Genomic DNA, 16,559 nt, shown 5'->3' on the forward strand with positions numbered 1-16,559 from the left:
TTTTAGGTTTTGATTTTGGTTAGGTTTGAGTTTGGATAGAAATTGAAGGGAGGTTCTTAGTTTGGGTTGGAAAAACCCGCCCCCAAATAGTTGGGGTTGAAAATGGCCGTTTTTCCGTATGTATATAAGATGAGAGCCTACACGGCACAAGTTGAACCAAAGCCGACAAAAATGTACGACCACATGGCTGTCCCACTCGACCAAAAACCGCAAGTACTATCACTGTGTAAGAACCTGAGATTCTTTTCATTACAAATATCTTTTTCAGGTTTTTGACAATGTTTTTAATTGTGATTATAACTAGAGTAGGCGAACAAACGAGAAATAATTGCATGAGTTTGATTAGATGGAGAACGTGGTACTTGGGTCTTATTGCTTGTAGGGTCACATTTTGTATGCAATTCGTTAGATTTGAAAGTTTGAATATCTGGATCCGATCCATATTTATTAATTTTTTAAAATATAGATCATATATATCGTCTCGTTTGTATCTTAACATAATCCAACTCATGGGTCTACACCATCTTAAACTTTATGATTCACCCAAGCTGAGTTAATGGTCTGGTGGTGGCTTTGGTTCCTCCTTGTTATATTCAGTAGCAAGGTTCGAAACCATGTAAGGTGTGTTTGAAAGTGGGTTTTGTTACAATCTTAAACTATAGACCAAAATATAAAATAAATATCTCACAATCTTAAACGTAAAGATCCCTCTTAATATAATGAGGCACTAGACAAGTTTCCAAGTCTCCTATTTGGACTAATTTTGGCATTACTGTTTCACTGATCCACTGAATCTTCATAGGACAGTGACTTCCGAAGCCAACTGGAGACAGACTTCCACTTCAGGGTCAGGGCAGGTCTTTAGAATGGCGACGAAATCCTATAATTGTCACTGTTGATTTGACTGTAAAATTTAGATTCATTTACCAAAAATAAAGCAGCCAGATATTCGGCCAAAGGGAAATGATTGCAAATTGACAAATTTCTATAACACTGATTTGGCAAAATATAGGATTTATTATATCTGTTTTAGACATGACACAAGAATACAACACAAAACATTCATCACCTCACAGTTATCATCACTTCAACAAAATCTGGGCCATCCCTTTAGCATCTTTTCAAAACCACAGATTCTCTCCTCGGTTCAGTCCCCGGCCTAATCTGAGAACGAAATACAGAAACAAAACTGGAATGGGGAGGGAAAGAATGAAGCAATTTGATTTTGAATCATGCCTAAGATTTGAGACAAAAACAGTTGAAGTATCTTCAAGAATTGATGAGAACATCTATCTTCTTTTCTTTCTGGTATGGTATAACAACATTCTTTAAACTCTTGCTAAATGATGTTTCTCCCAAGATTTTGATCTACTCGATACAATGCCAACTGAACCTGCAAGAAGACCCATTGAGGACACATTAGCTTATTTTCCATTATACGAGTGAATCTGATCACTGCAACACTTTCAAAACCCTCTTACCTAGTTCTAAAGATATTCCCAATTTCACAAGTCTAACAGTTGTTCACCGATAGAAAAATCTCAGACCAATTCAAGGAGAAAAAAACGACCCTATAAAGGAACCATCCTTCATAGTTCTAAAGATACTCTTAATGCACATGTCCAACAGTTCTTGACCAATCAAAAATCGCAACCAAGTCAAGAATGGAGAAAAAATGACCCTTGAAAGGAATCTCAAAAGTTTCAGATGATGACGAATGAATGAGATAAGCTAACAAACTTTTAAAAAGGATTCTCATTTGAATTCTTAGTGGCAAGCCTGAAACTTCAAAATATTCAAAAGCTCAACATTGAAAAACCACAAAATCCAGCACATTTGAATTATCTCTATATGTAAGATAATTTATCTTTCTCTATTCAAACTATATAGCACATTAGTATCCTTCAATAAATTTCAAGAACTTCAAAGATACTCAGTTCTACAAATTCATAAGATTCAATTGAAAAAAACTCATTCCGCATACCTTGTGAATCTCACGAACCGGAACGCAATCTCTCGGTGTCTCGAACAAAGACAAAGAGTACTGCTTTCGAACAACACCAACGTCGAAGTATATAAGACCAGAACTCGGCACGTCGACTCGGATTCCTTTAACCGGAAACCACAAGAACAGCTCTTGCGCCGAGATTCCCGACAAATCCGAGATTTGAGAAGAACCTATGGTCCCCGTAATATTGGCGTCGTAATGTAGCTCAGTCTCGTATTTAGCCTCGCATGACTGATTCAAATAAACCGAGAACCGTCCCGTTTCGACGTCGAAGTTGAATTCTCTGACGCCTTTCGGGAATATCCCCGACGGCAATCCGTTAGCCGTGAGGATCTCGTATATAGACTCGGTCTCTGATATCGCCGAGGAGATCGAGATCCCGGCGACGAGAACGAGACAAAGAAACGCGATTTGAACAATACGAAACATCGCCTTATTCTTCCCGAATTCACGGTTGGTGATTTCGCGAGATCTCTCTGCTCGTTTATTAGGAAATTGAATCAATGGGTTTAAGGGAAGAAGAAGAAGAAGAAGACGACATTCTGGTGACAGCTTGAAACAGAGTGGATCAAAATTTTATCAAATTATTGAAGGCGGAATTTGGAAAGGAGCAGTAATCTTGTGTTTCTCATTCCATAGATGGAACCAACCAATGAATGTGAGCCACGTCGGTTGTGTGTCCACCAATGCCCATATTTAGTTAAATGTGGCTACTTTCGTTAAGCCTTGTTTCTAACTTCCTAAATTGCTAACGCGCTATTGGAAAAAAAGTAGGTGGACCGTATCACATGGGAACAGAGTGGATCTGGCCGGAGTTGCGGCTATTCGAATGTTAATAGATTTTTTTCTGTCTTAAATGCCTCATAAACACATAGAAGCAATGTTTTTCTTAACCCAAAACTAGACCAAACAAAATGTTGAACCAGTTCAATCGAACGGTTCAGTTAGAAATCTCTTTCCCTCGTGTTATTGGGCCTGTAACTATGTTTGGGCTTATAAAGAAGCCCGCTTCAAATTAGCGTTTCACCCTCACTTCACTTTCCGGTTCCACCATAAACACAAAAAAAATCTCCGACCAAAAATTGGGGAACGACGATGGCGACGACTCTCCAGAAACTCTCCTCTCAAATCCACCGTCTCTCTCCATTCACCAGATCCCTAATCGTTCGCACCTCCGCCACATCTGCTCCTTCTCCGTCGCTGGGATCTAAGAAAGTCTCCGACCGAATCGTCAAGCTTTCTGCGATCGATCCCGATGGATACAAGCAGGACATCATTGGACTTTCCGGCCAGACTCTTCTGCGTGCGCTCACTCACACTGGTCTGATCGATCCAGCATCTCATAGATTGGATGACATCGAGGCTTGCTCAGCGGAGTGCGAGGTTCAGATCGCAGAGGAATGGCTCGAGAAGCTCCCGCCGCGCACCTACGACGAGGAGTATGTGCTGAAGCGTAGCTCTAGATCCCGTATCCTGAACAAACACTCGCGTCTTGGTTGCCAAGTTGTGTTAACGCAGGAGCTTCAAGGTATGGTCGTCGCTGTCCCTGAAGCTAAGCCTTGGGATATTCCATAAGTTTTTTTTTTTCGTGAGGATCTCATAAATGTTGGGCTCGTTCTCAAATTGGCTAATAAAATTCGCTTTGGAAATTTCGGTACTCTGCAGATAACTCCATTTGAATCTGTAATTTCGTTTCCTTACTTTAAATTTTTGTAATGTGGTAAAGAACTTTGCTTGTTTAAACCATTTCCCTGCTTCAAGTATGGGTGAATGTTGCTTTCTTGATTTCATTTTCATTAGATGGTTGTTTTCTTAGGTGAACTTGCTCTTTGCTTCTTCACTATTTTAGAGTCTAGCATAAACGTATGAGGAGTTGAGATTGGTACAAGCTATTTGGAAAATGCAAGGAGGTTAATGAACACATTGTATCGAATTGTGGTTACTTGCTGTTGATATCTGTTGGTTTCTCGAGCTCAATTTGCCAAGAGCTTTAGGCATAGAGAAAGAGAGTATATAGGATGATGCGACTTCTTAGAACAGGAATGAGATTCTTTTTACAGACCATATAGTAATCTTCTCGGCTTCAGTATGCTTACGATTTAAAAGGCCATCCTTTATATTCTCGGGTCTAATTGTCGAAGGAGGCGTTTAAGATAGAAGAATTAGTGGAGTTTTGATCTTTCACTCTCATAACTACTGCATCTTAGGTGAGGCAGGCTGATATAACATTATATGGACTCTGAGCATTGTAATCACAGATTCTGCTTGTACGGAAAGGGAATAAGGTAGAATGAATATGGCATCTTTATACTTATGGTTTAGTAGATATGAATCATTTGATTCGAGCCTTGCAAACTCCTTTTAGGATCGAGTCTTGTTCAGGTTTTGTGTGGAAGTGTAATTCAATGAAAACAAACATTGAGGATATACTGGTTCGATGTTATTTTCCTAGAGGTGTTCTAAACGCAGCTTATACGTCCATAAACCTTCCAATTAATTTTCTAATTCGTACTCGCTTTTTCCACAATCCGAAACCGAAGCAAACTGAGAAAGCGGATGCTAATATCTACTAAAAAAGTTGACATCATTACTCTTAGGCTTATAAGGTTTACTTTTTTAGGCTTATAAGGTCATGCTATACAACATAAAATTTTACCAACGTTGTGTTGGTCCAGTGGTAAATCTTCCAGATAGAGGTATTAGGTTCGACGTCCGTTAGGAGGGATCTCTTCTCCAACGGAAATTAATTCAATTTGGTGTGAGTTCCGCATCTGGGAGATGTAGAGCCTTCGGGCTTGAACTTCCAGATATTCAAAAAAAAAAAAAAAAAAAATTTAATCTGTTAACAGCCATCAATCTGTTGAAGTGATTAGGACCTTAACTATTATAAAACGCCATCTCTTTTATTTAAATTTTATTATTGTTCAACTTGTCTCTTCTATTTTCAAAACATCGTGATATGATGTTCAAATCGACAAAAAAAAGAAGTGAATAGAACAATCTCACTTGGAATAAATAACATCTTATGTAGATAGAATAAATTTGGATTAGTTTTAAAAAGCATTTACGAACTGATAAGAATTTCAATTGCGTTTGTCTATAACTATCCTAACCACAAATTGTGAGTCATAAAAGATTTAACCTGAAATAACTATCCTAGCGGAAAACTGTTTGAAGATGATCAAATATGAGATAAATATGTACATTCCGTGTGTATCTCTATTGATAGACTTTGGTTTTTGTGTATTCTTGAAGGACATAAACCTATTTTAAGACCAGTTCAACAGAAAACTGGTGCAGACCACGATCACAGTTGTAATGAGTTTTCTAAAATGGTAACCACTCCTTTTCCTTTAAGAAGCAGTCCTTCTTCTCTTCTCCTGTCCTAATTTCTTCTTCTCTATAAACCCATATTCTAGTTTTTGTTCTCATTCATTCTCTGTTCGAAGCTCAAAATTATAAAACTCCCATTAATCAAGATGGATCAAGCTGAGCTTGCCCGGATATTCCAAATGTTCGACAGGAACGGGGACGGCAAAATCACGAAGCAAGAGCTGAATGATTCATTGGAGAATCTAGGAATCTACATTCCAGACAAAGACTTGGTGCAGATGATCGAGAAGATTGATCTCAACGGTGATGGCTACGTAGACATCGAAGAGTTTGGAGGGTTGTACCAGACGATTATGGAGGAAAGAGACGAGGAGGAAGACATGAGAGAGGCTTTCAACGTGTTTGATCAGAACCGGGACGGGTTCATCACGGTGGAAGAGCTAAGATCTGTGTTAGCTTCCTTGGGGCTCAAGCAAGGAAGAACCCTAGAGGATTGCAAGAGGATGATAAGCAAAGTCGACGTTGATGGAGATGGCATGGTGAATTTCAAGGAGTTTAAACAAATGATGAAAGGTGGTGGATTTGCCGCCTTAGGATCAAACTTGTAAAAAAGAAAACTCATTTTTCGGGTTCGGGTTTGAGACCCAAAATCATTGGTTTTTTCCCTTCGGAATGATTATTAGGGCAAAACCACGAAAGCGATTAATGTATTTGCAAAAGAAAAAGCTCAACAAAAGTTTGTTGAGCTTTGTTTTGAATGCTAGCTCCTACACAAATGTTGTTGATGAATTTGCTTTTGGGGATTTTGAAACATAACCATGTTGAGGATTTCAAATTGTTGAGGATTCTTTTATTATTTTTAACATTTGGGTGTGGTACACTTAAAAGTTATCACTATCTAGCTTATAAGCTCATGCCATTGAAAATTACAAAGATTAAACACACAAACAATCGAATATATGTCTTAAAGTGAACATTTAGGTCAAAGTATTAGGAAAAAAGTGTTTTTTTTTTTTTTTTTGGACAAAGGAAAAAAGTGTTTAATGGAACATTTTAGTCAATTAATTTATTCGGTCAAAGTAAAAAGGGAAACTCTAGGTAAAAAGTAAAAAAAAAGGGAAGGAACAAAACTGTAAACTACATGATGTTTAAGGCTTAAAGTGACGTCAAGTCATAAACTACGTGCCGTTTCTCACTATTCGTAATCCAACGGGCGAGACTAGAATTAAATTATGACCAGATCTTGGTTAGGTCTTGTCGTCTTGTTCACCGCTTCCCAGTTACTAACTTGAGCTTCAAAGATCATCATCACTTCCTCTCTCTCTCTCGAAGAAACACAATTTGGAGTTTTCTAATCTTCCATACAAATTGAGTACTTCAACTGAATCCCTTTTCTACTACTCTATAATTTATTCAAGTTCTCGTCTATCTGTTTCGAAGATGTCGTTGTTTTCGCTCCCTTTTGTCTTCGTTGCTTCTGTATATCAAATTATTCCCAATTTCGTGTTTCTATATGCTCGATTTGCTATTTTTATTTTATGATTCCATTTTGGTGAAGTTCAGAATTTGAGTAATATCGATGAAATTGCTACTCCCTATCTCAGTTCATTAGGGTTTATATTTGATAAACGCATAATTTAGGGTTTCTGTTTCCATTAGTCACTTCTTGAGGACCTGCTTCTCTTCAAGCCATTGTGTATTTGATAAGCTTTGGAAGAAGTTCATCAACTCTTTGGTCCACTATATCTAGCGTAGGGCTGAATGTAGCAGATTAGAACTGCTAAGAGTTGGTTAGAGAGAGGGGTGGGTTTATAAGGATTTTCTAGGGTTTGGTTGGGCATTTGGTTGAGAGTGTCTGGTTTGGTGAACAAGACTAAGAAATAGCTGTTTCATAGCTTTGCATCTTTTGTCTTGAATTGAGATGTTTATGTGTTGTGTTGCGACAGTGGAAGGGAACTCTTTACCCGAAGAAGATGTAGAGATGATGGAGAATTCAGATGGAATGAAGACAGTTGAATCTTTTCCAATGGTGGAGCCATTCATTGGTATGAAGTTTGAATCAGAAGAGGCTGCAAAGTCTTTCTATGACAATTACGCCATATGCATGGGTTTCGTTATGCGAGTGGATGCTTTCAGGAGGTCGATGCGAGATGGGACTGTGGTGTGGCGCCGACTGGTGTGTAATAAAGAAGGATTCCGTAGATCTAGACCCCGGAGAAGTGAGAGCAGGAAACCTCGGGCTATAACAAGAGAAGGGTGTAAAGCTCTGATTGTGGTGAAAAGAGAGAAATCCGGAAAATGGGTTGTCACTAAATTAGAGAAAGAACATAATCATCCTCTCTTGCCTCTCTCGCCTAATGTTCGCCGGAATCCTCCGCTCCCTCAAACACCGGTACGTTTACCCAGTTTTCCTTGGGGTAAAACAGTGATAATCAAACAAAAAACAGAGGAAATACTTTAACTAATTTGGTGCTCTTGTCTTATATAATGCTCGGTCCGTTTTCCTCTGAACTTAAAAATTGATCTTGAAATCTTATACAAAATTACTTTTCAGGACGAGAAAGACGCGAAGATTCGGGAGCTGAGTGCAGAGCTGAGCCGAGAGAGAAGGCGTTGTACTGCTTTGCAACAGCAGCTTGATATGGTCCTCAAGGAGATGGAAGAACATTCCAACCATCTCTCCGTTAACATCAATAATGTTATCCAAAGTGTTAGACAAATTGAGTCCAATACTTTCACTAAACCCCTTAGCTGAATATAAACAGCAAACATAATGCTTCATTTCTGTTCATAAAAGCTTAACATCAAATTTTCTTAATCCAATGTTTTTTTCTCTTGTGATTGATTCTTCATTCTCCGAAACAAACAAAGAAGAAAACAAGATTGAAAGGCATTGATGATGAAATTACACATTGGCTAATCAAAATAAAGCCATGGACTTGGGAACATTTCACATCATTATCCAATTTTGACAGGAGTTGATTCAGCAGTATCAATGCCAGAAAGCGTAAATGGCGGTAGAGATGTAAATCAGCAGAGCAGAGGAAACCAGAGTGACGAGCGTTGCAACCGCTTGAGCAGCCGATTTGCTGCCGCAAGAGAGCAAACCAAGACGGATCTGAATCACATTAACCATAGAGAGCATCAAGAAGAGACAGCCCATGACAGATCCGACAGCAGAAGCCATCATTCCCCATCTCAAAACCTTGATATTGATGTGAGCTCTGAAAATCTCGTTGACGTCTTTGCTATTAAGAAGGTTTAAGGCAAGCTTAAGACCCTGAGCTACGAGAGAGGAGAAGAGGAAGAAGCTGAAGGAGACGACTTCGAAGACCAGTAGCTTCTTGGCCACGTCAGCACTTGCATCGCAGCTGGATCGTTGTTCGAGGCTGTGTTGTCCTGGAGTCGCTAACGAAAGACCTACGAAGACGGCGATGGTGAAGAGAGAGTTCACGTTCACGAGTCCGTCGAGAGCACTTACGTGGACACTTGTGGTGGCGAGGGAGGATGTTGAAGACGTCTCTGGTGACGTCATTCTCACGCCGTTCTCAACGCCGGTCATGTAGTTAACCTTCGGCTCAGATCTGCTCGGAAAGGGAAAAAGGGAAAAAAAGAGGCAGATTGCTTTTAGGGAGAGAGAGAGAGAAAGGGTTTAGGTTACTCTTCCATGAGGGAATCTAATTAAGCAATGAGTTAGCTTTTGGTCGGGGCTTAGTTTGAAGAAAGAGATTGATTGTCTTAAAAAGAGAGCTTGTCGGAAATTCTCTCTCTCTCCCTATCCTTGTACAAACCAGCTTCCTTGAGGCGTTTTCTTTCCACGTCGGATTCTACTGAAATTAAGTTGTTGACTTTTTTCCGATTTTTCTTCTCTTTTTTCAAGGAAATGACCTTTTAGACTTTTGTATGCAATCAAATTTTAATGGATTTTGGGTGAATTTTAAAGTTTTTTATAGTATGATTTATTAACAACACTTCATTAATAATTTAATGCACTTTTCAAAACACTAAATAACAACATTATATCTTAAAAATATTTTAAAAAATTTAATGATGAACTTTATATATGTTCATCAAAGACGAATCATTTTGGATACACTCCCTTAAACTGCCAAATTCGAAGGTTAAAGATCAATAATTAGAGGTGTCAAACGGGCCGGCCCGCGTCCATCTGGGCCAGCCCGCGATGGGCATTTAAATTTATGAGACCGCGGCGGGCCGGCCCGCTAGGACTGCGGGCAAAAATAATATATCCAGACCCGCCACGCTAAGCCCAACGGGTTAACGGACCGGCCCGCGAGCTTAGTTTTAAATATTTTAAAAATAATTAAAAAAATAAAATTAATTTTTAAAATTTAAAATTAACAATTTTTCAATAAAAATACTTTTAGAATTAATTTTTTTATAAATCTTATAATTTTATACATTAAATTTCGTTATAAGTTCATATATTTCACATATATATTTTTAGAATTATGTAAAAATATTTATTTATTTATATTAATTAATTATTTTTATTAAATATTTGTAGTCCGCGGGCCGGCCCGCAAATCCGCGGATAAAACCCGCAAAAACCCGCAATCCGCCTGGGCTTGTCTGCGAGGCCCGCTATTTTATGGGCATGAAAAATGATGTCCAAGCCCGCCCCGTTGTAGGCTACTTGGACAAAGCCCGCGGGCTATCGGCCCGCTTGACACCTCTATCAATAATCATTTATGGATGGATTTGATACATATACAAAAGAAGAAGCCGTAGAAATATGAGAATTGCCTTTCCGAGGTTGATACGAAGATGTCAAGCTTCAGATGACTGCATTCTCATTTTGCCTGTTTGGTGTGGTGGGTGAAGGACGAATTGCTAACATAACGGTGAAAATGTTTAAGCAAAACTTGCCTTTGGTCTCGGTTACAGGGGATTAGATAGACGATTAGATAGACGATGAGAGCAAACGCAAAAGAAACTCCTGTGATCATAAACAAACCGCGTAAACTGTGAGAGGATGGAACGTATCCTCGCTTGTGGTTGACGTCGTTTGTCTCTGGAACCACCAATTCTCTATGGCTTTTAGCTTCTCTGTTCTTCTTAGCTTTGCGATTTCTCTTGTCACCTTCTGAACCAAAGGAGAACCTTTCTGGAAAGCCTGAGAGAAAGATGTATCAATTAAAATTAGTGTGCATACCAATAATGTAATAAAAGATGAAAGTTTTGGGGGAGAAGCTTTACAAATCCAAAGCCGTTGGTGACGCTTTCGGTTTTGACAATTTCGAATTCTGAAGGGTGTTTTGCAACAAAGAGCTTTACATATGGAACTTCATCGACGATGAACGAGATAGTTCCATTCCTTAAAGCATTTGTAAAATCGTCAGCTGTCTTTAATCCCTTGTATCTAGGTCCTTGGAACGTAGGATTCTCATTAACCACATTTGCTGCTATAGAGGCAGAAAAGAAGCCAATGTTTTCGTTTGATTTCAACCCTCGTATCTGTTGAACCGTCATCACTGATGTCAACGTTGCAGTGTAATTTGAAGTCAATATAAGCACTGCAAATATCCAAACAATAACTACAAATCTTGACATATTATGTTGTAGCCTCTCCCCTATATATCAACCATATCAAAGCAAGGAAAAGTCAGAGAGTTCTTATAATAGACAAAATCAAGAAGGCTAATTCGATCTTCTCGTACTTACGATGGGCAAAGACAAGGGTCGAGAACCCAAAACATAGCAATGTTCCAATCTGTTGGAAACAAGAGCCTTGGAAGTCAGCGTTGTCATGCCGCTCTATCAACCAAACTATAGCCCCCGTCAAGATAAAGAAAGTTGCGATTGTTAGCCAAAGACTAAGTGTCAAAGGCTTAAAGATAATCCACATGCTTTTGTCTTTGGCAGTCACAACTGCGAGACCCATATCAGTGAAAGGTAACGTAAAATCGACATATAAAGATCTGTTATCAGTAATCGTGATATCCCCAACAGCTGCATCGTACTTGTCTTTCTGTGAAAGAAGCATTAAACAAAACAAATAATTAATGTTATAGTGTTTCACATCGAAAGTGGAGTTCTATCTAAAGTAGTATATAATGATGAATATTGGCTTCTCCACTAATTACCAATTAGTTTTGAGTTGAAGCTCATAATTCCCCAAACTTAAAGAGTAATATAACTAACGGTAGACCGCGATAAGCCACAACAGTGTATATATATATTACCTGGCTATACAGTGTGTACACAAGATCGTTGTAGTTGTTGTAGTTAATTGCACCAGGCCAAGGTATGTACTCCACTTCATAATTGAAAGGTAGGATTGATGTCTCAAAAACGTCAATACAGTAACCTGTAGCAGCCGTGACTCCAGTTTTAAAATCTGTTTTCACTTCCAGTATTTGCGGAATTATGTTGCCAGCTGGTACTAAAACTCTCAGCTTCTTCTTTTCACCATGCCTCTTCTCTTTCAACGAACGGATTTTTGGAATTCTTGTAGACCCTCCAGGCCAGATGATTGTCTCAAGTGCATTGGTAGAAGACAAACGTCTTCTTCTATTGCTGATGAAACTACCAGAATTCCAAAGTCCTACACTTCTCTCACCTCTCCCTATCATATTCACAATCTCAAACTTGTCTGAGATAAACTTCTTATCGATGAATTTGATGTCACCACTCAAACCTTTATGCTTAGCACCCTCTGTAATTGCCTCAAGCAGGTTATATACTGGCAAACCTGGTAACTTTGCACCTTCTGCTGCTCTTGCAAGACTCCAAGCTATATCGTGAGCCCATGTGCTACAAACGCTCATCCCTGTAACTACTTCTTCGAGTCGCAAAGATCTCTTCCATCTCAAAGTAAAGTTGTGAAGCTCCTCAGTCAATGGAATATAAGACTTGAAACCAATCACACCTTCCATTGCCTCCTTTGCTAAATAGTTTGTGTCTTGAAAATTATTCATGCTTCTCGCTGTGAGGATCCAAACATGTCCTTCCTCCATCATTCCTAACCTCCGAGCACATGGAAAGAGACGATTTGCAATTTGTTCAGAAATGTGCGCAACAAAAATCCTTATCCCAGAGGCCTTTAACTTTCTTAGCTGTTTCATGATACATTCCTCATTAGATGAGACCGAAAATTCCTCCTTGTACTCAATGTGAATGGCGTTCTGTTGGAAATGTCCAACCAAAGGTTGTATACTCTCTCTCCAGTCATCATAATCCTCGTAGATAAGAACAGCGGTTCTCCAATCAAAATTGCTGAATAGAGCTGCGATTCCCTTTGCCTCAGAGGATGTATCATGCGTAGCTTGAATAAAGTAATTATATTTGGTCAAGCTCAACGAGCTAGGAACTTGGAAAGAAGAAAATACTGGAACTTTAGTTTTCTCCCCAAGCTCTGCCAAAATTTTTGCTTCAAACAACGATTGTCCACCAACAAGTGCTTCCACTTGTTCAGTTTGCAGGAGGTCCATGGCTGTTTTAACAATTACATCTCCAAACAATCAGGCAAAATGAAAGTGAAAATTTCACCAGGTCAACGAAAATCTGATTGAAAATGCAGTGACAAGATTCAAATCATGGTCTTAACATTTTTAATTATTGCTGCGAGTTGTCTATCTTCAGTGATTCACTGAAACTATGAGCTTATTGTTCTGAAGAAAATAATCTAAGACGTACCTGCAGCGAGAGCTTGGAGAGGGTCACCATGAGAGTCTCTGGATAAGACAGAGACTCTTGTTCTGTAGCCATTGTTGACATTATAGAAATCAGAAAGCGCCATGGAAATCGAACTTTTCACAAACTTGCCTTCCATGGAACCCATGTCCACCACCAAACCAATCCGAACATCTTCGTGCACTGATGAAAGTCTATCTACGTCTTTGTTTTTATTAGTTCCGCTGCATGTTACTGCAAATGAAATGAAGGCGAGGAAGAAAACAGTTAGAAAATAACCAGTGTTACGAATCATAGAATTCTCCTAGTAAAGCTTTCGTTTGCTGGCCACTATTTGTATTATAAGCTATATGTATACAGTATATATCTAATTTAGTTCAAGATTCCAAATATTTTTAAACTAATTTACTCTTCAGGTACTAGTAATTATAAGATTCCATGGGACAAAATTGGTCTAAGGGTTGACTTTTATGGAGTCTTTGTATCCCATATAAGACGGCACATACTGAGGTCAATCCATCAAACAACTGTGTTGAATATTTTCTCAGCTGCAAATTTCTCTCATCTTTCACTAGGATGCTCCTGTCTGAATAGACTTTTTATTTCAATTACGTGCAGAGCAGTTTCCAATTTCCAAGTCTTCCACTTACTAACAAAACAGAAATTAACAAACTCCCTCGACCAAGTCTTCATTAATCAGTCTACCAACTTCTTATTTGGTTTGCTTAGTGAGATGTTACTATGTCAGCTTCTTTGACCCCATCCATACTCCTATCTTCCAAAAGAACCTTGTCCTGAAGGTTCTCAACAACGCCCGCACTATAAGAAAACCGGCTTTGCGACAGCAATAAACGTCACAAATCCGACGCAAGCTTTGCGACGAATTTAAGGCATCGCGCATCCAAAGCTAATTAGGGTCGTATTAGCAATACAACCAAATTTGTGTAGAAACGTGTTGTCGCAAAGAGCGACATTGCCGGTCGACGTATAACGGTCACAAATATTTGCGGCGTATCTGCGATGGCAGCTGCTGCCATATATTTCGGATACGACTTTTATTTTAATTCTTTCAATTAAGCTACAAACTGGTTGGTTCTATACAATCCGAGGCATTATATAATATATACCCTTTAGGTAGAAATAGTCTAAAGTTTACTTATAAATGTCACATAAGCTGTCAACCTTTTTTTAAGAATCAGCTGTTATTTTACAATTATCCGAAGAGGTGTAAGCAAAATGGTTTGTTGGAAAAAAAGAATTCAACTGAGATACCTCAAGAACATAGTAGCTAGATTTAATTACAATATTTGCAGATTCATGAATTGAAGCCATCTCACTTATATGCCAAAGAAACTCAAGTTTTTCAGTCCCTAGTTCTTCAGAAAAATCTTTTCCATCATGAAAGTATACAGGACCTGATACAATTTACCCTTCTATCAGGCTCTTTAAAGATTCATCCATCTAATGTAATTTATGCAAATGATTCATATTTGTATCCTCGATGAGAATTCAAGCCTACTTGGAGAGAGATCATATTCAGAAATGTGTACCTTAAAAAGTTGTTGCCGAGGCTTTGGAGCCACTGATTACATCATATATTTTGATAACAGAAGATGGTTCCTAATTCAGCATCTGAAGAGGGGTCCTAAGACCAACCACCTGCCCGACAACAGAGAACCATGAGACCAAGTACAACTCAACTGGCATATGACATCCAGAAGAGCTGCTACTTTGAGAGAGCAGCTTGATCCATTCCTCAGTCCCACAGGGATGTAGCTTGAACCATGGCCTGTTTAAATATGGGTGCTCCTGCGGTTGATTGTTTGCATAGAGATTCAATACCAAACAACCATATAATATACTTTAAACAGACATTGTAGTATTGATTTTGAGAGGATACCTCCTGAGTTATAAATGTCCACTTAGATTCCAGCAAAAGACTAACAGAGCATGAGGGCAGATCTTTTTTTATGACATCCAAAGCAAGGGGTTGTCCACCTAAGCGACAACAAAGATGATTTTCAAACTAAACAAAAGAACAAACCACAAAGGTCCAAGCAGGTTATATTGTGACATACCGCTGCAGTATCCACGAAAATAAAGCACAGGAACCTTGTATGAAGCACTGTAAACTATATGGAAATCATAGTAGTGTGGTTCATTTTCCAGGGTTGGGACCTAACAAAAATAAAATGGCATCAAGAAAAACCAAGCTCAGAGATTCCAGAATTCAGCTTCAGAGATAATAAATTGAGAAATGGCTCAAAAGGTTATGTACCAAGATTGTGTGATCAATTGACTCTTCTTTTTCCGAGCAATCAGTTGCGACATTTAAAGATTCATCCTCTGGAATTTCCTACACACAAACTTAATAGTGAGAAACAAGAAAAGAAGAAGATAACAAGACAACACTGTTAAGAGCTGTGAATCTACATCAAGTGAACTGAGAATGATGATCTTCTCTAGCGACAAGTAACCTTCCTCCTGCTAATAACACAACAATACAAAAGAACTTTAGAAACAGAATCTTGAACAAGGTTGGATTATGGAGAATTAGTGTTCATCAAAGTTCACCTTATTTGAAACAAGTAGAGTTCGATTGATCAGAGGAATCCAGGACCATGGAGGGAACGCTTGGTTATGTATCTTCCACCTATCGGCAAAAGTTCGAGCAGCTACAGAGAAACCCTCAACGGTGAGTCTACCATCGCTGACCTCTCGAGCTGAATCCATCGGAGGAGCAAACAAAATCGCTGATTCTTCGTCTTTCTCCGGTCTATTTCAGCAACCAAACCCGAATTTACTTTTTGATAAAATTAACTAATCCAACCAAACCGAACCGGATCAATCGATTCGAATCTAAACCAGTTTCGAATTAAAACCGCCGCTTCTCCGTCCATCGCCGCCTTGCATAAGCCTCCGTACTTTCTATCTCTCCTTGCCCGGAAAACGGTCTATTTCCCCACGAGAACTATCGCATCACGATAGATAGAGCCCAAAGTATGACTCCGATCTATATATCTCCGAAACAAAAGTTATATATCTATTTCTCCCCGAAGCAAAAGTTCTGTATCTAAATCTCTCTGAATTAATAGTTTTAGATCTATTAATCCACATTCCTGGGTTTCATCGGTTTACTATTTACTTAACCGATTATTAAAAAACAAAACCAATTAAACCAGAAAAAACCAGATTTCTCTAATAATTATCTCTTTCATCTCTCTCAGACTCTCACGCCTTTTTCTCTAGCTCTCTCTCTCTCTCTTTTTTCTCTCTCTCTTTTGCTTCATCTTTCATCTAAAATGGTGAGAATCATAAAACCCATTACGTATACTCTCAGATTTCTCAAGGATTTTTATTGAATTCTTAATTCTAATGCTTCTTCTTCTCAAAATTTCTTCATTTGACTTTTTCAGAAAATTATGATCTCCATGCCTTACGTGATTTATAGCCAATCACGAACAAAAACCCGACAGTTGAATCAATTTTTCTTCTACTAATTGCTGCAATTTGACCGGAATCACCTGCAATTTAACCTCTATCAATCCTGACGACACCGGAA

The 16,559-nt window shown here is 38.7% G+C and overlaps 8 protein-coding genes across 14 annotated transcripts; 3 read left to right on the top strand and 5 right to left on the bottom strand.

The window, feature by feature from the left end:
* Positions 1–964: 964 nt before the first annotated feature.
* LOC9320717 lies at positions 965–2,777 on the bottom strand. Its single transcript, XM_021031420.1, has 2 exons — positions 1,985–2,777; positions 965–1,393 (listed from the first exon to the last, which is right to left on the bottom strand). Exons 1-2 carry the CDS (start codon positions 2,435–2,437, stop codon positions 1,340–1,342), a joined length of 507 nt encoding a protein of 168 aa, XP_020887079.1. The 5' UTR covers positions 2,438–2,777; the 3' UTR covers positions 965–1,339.
* Positions 2,778–2,793: 16 nt separating this feature from the next.
* On the top strand, positions 2,794–3,798 carry LOC9320718 (2Fe-2S ferredoxin). Its single transcript, XM_021031421.1, has one exon. It carries the CDS (start codon positions 3,104–3,106, stop codon positions 3,581–3,583), a length of 480 nt encoding a protein of 159 aa, XP_020887080.1. The 5' UTR covers positions 2,794–3,103; the 3' UTR covers positions 3,584–3,798.
* Positions 3,799–5,026: 1,228 nt separating this feature from the next.
* LOC9318599 (calmodulin-like protein 3) lies at positions 5,027–6,284 on the top strand. Its single transcript, XM_002882486.2, has one exon. The coding sequence runs from the start codon at positions 5,488–5,490 to the stop codon at positions 5,947–5,949; it is 462 nt and encodes a 153-aa protein (XP_002882532.1). The 5' UTR covers positions 5,027–5,487; the 3' UTR covers positions 5,950–6,284.
* A 304-nt stretch (positions 6,285–6,588) lies between these two features.
* LOC9318600 (protein FAR1-RELATED SEQUENCE 5) lies at positions 6,589–8,184 on the top strand. Of its 2 annotated transcripts, none has more exons than XM_002882487.2 (3): positions 6,589–6,713; positions 7,288–7,733; positions 7,896–8,184. In XM_002882487.2, coding segments are annotated over exons 1-3 (648 nt in total). In that variant the 5' UTR covers positions 6,589–6,712; the 3' UTR covers positions 8,097–8,184. The 2 variants fall into 2 exon arrangements, with proteins under 2 accessions (XP_002882533.2, XP_020888952.1); XM_021033293.1 differs by having other exon boundaries at positions 6,589–6,709.
* On the bottom strand, positions 8,100–9,249 carry LOC9318601. Its single transcript, XM_021033294.1, has one exon. The coding sequence runs from the start codon at positions 8,901–8,903 to the stop codon at positions 8,334–8,336; it is 570 nt and encodes a 189-aa protein (XP_020888953.1). The 5' UTR covers positions 8,904–9,249; the 3' UTR covers positions 8,100–8,333.
* A 799-nt stretch (positions 9,250–10,048) lies between these two features.
* Positions 10,049–13,226, bottom strand: LOC9320719 (glutamate receptor 1.4). Its single transcript, XM_002884607.2, is given in 7 exon segments — positions 10,049–10,194; positions 10,196–10,322; positions 10,325–10,478; positions 10,562–10,935; positions 11,027–11,333; positions 11,548–12,797; positions 13,001–13,226. Coding segments are annotated over 7 exon segments (2,412 nt in total). The 5' UTR covers positions 13,146–13,226; the 3' UTR covers positions 10,049–10,139.
* On the bottom strand, positions 13,145–15,915 carry LOC9320720 (ubiquitin-like-conjugating enzyme ATG10). Of its 6 annotated transcripts, none has more exons than XM_021032331.1 (7): positions 15,572–15,915; positions 15,410–15,484; positions 15,276–15,353; positions 15,076–15,175; positions 14,898–14,995; positions 14,548–14,806; positions 13,145–13,231 (listed from the first exon to the last, which is right to left on the bottom strand). In XM_021032331.1, the coding sequence occupies exons 1-6, from the start codon at positions 15,728–15,730 to the stop codon at positions 14,618–14,620; spliced, it is 699 nt and encodes a 232-aa protein (XP_020887990.1). In that variant the 5' UTR covers positions 15,731–15,915; the 3' UTR covers positions 13,145–13,231; positions 14,548–14,617. The 6 variants fall into 6 exon arrangements, with proteins under 6 accessions (XP_020887990.1, XP_020887992.1, XP_020887989.1 ...); XM_021032333.1 differs by lacking the exon at positions 13,145–13,231 and adding an exon at positions 14,161–14,412 and having other exon boundaries at positions 15,410–15,481; XM_021032330.1 differs by lacking the exon at positions 13,145–13,231 and adding an exon at positions 14,161–14,412.
* Positions 13,238–14,064, bottom strand: LOC110230219. The gene is given in 2 exon segments (XM_021032335.1): positions 13,238–13,983; positions 13,986–14,064. Coding segments are annotated over 2 exon segments (150 nt in total). The 5' UTR covers positions 14,035–14,064; the 3' UTR covers positions 13,238–13,882.
* Positions 15,916–16,559: the final 644 nt, after the last annotated feature.

The sequence above is a fragment of the Arabidopsis lyrata genome (assembly GCF_000004255.2).
Source record: "Arabidopsis lyrata subsp. lyrata unplaced genomic scaffold ARALYscaffold_3, whole genome shotgun sequence".
NCBI classification, from domain to species: Eukaryota; Viridiplantae; Streptophyta; class Magnoliopsida; order Brassicales; family Brassicaceae; genus Arabidopsis; species Arabidopsis lyrata.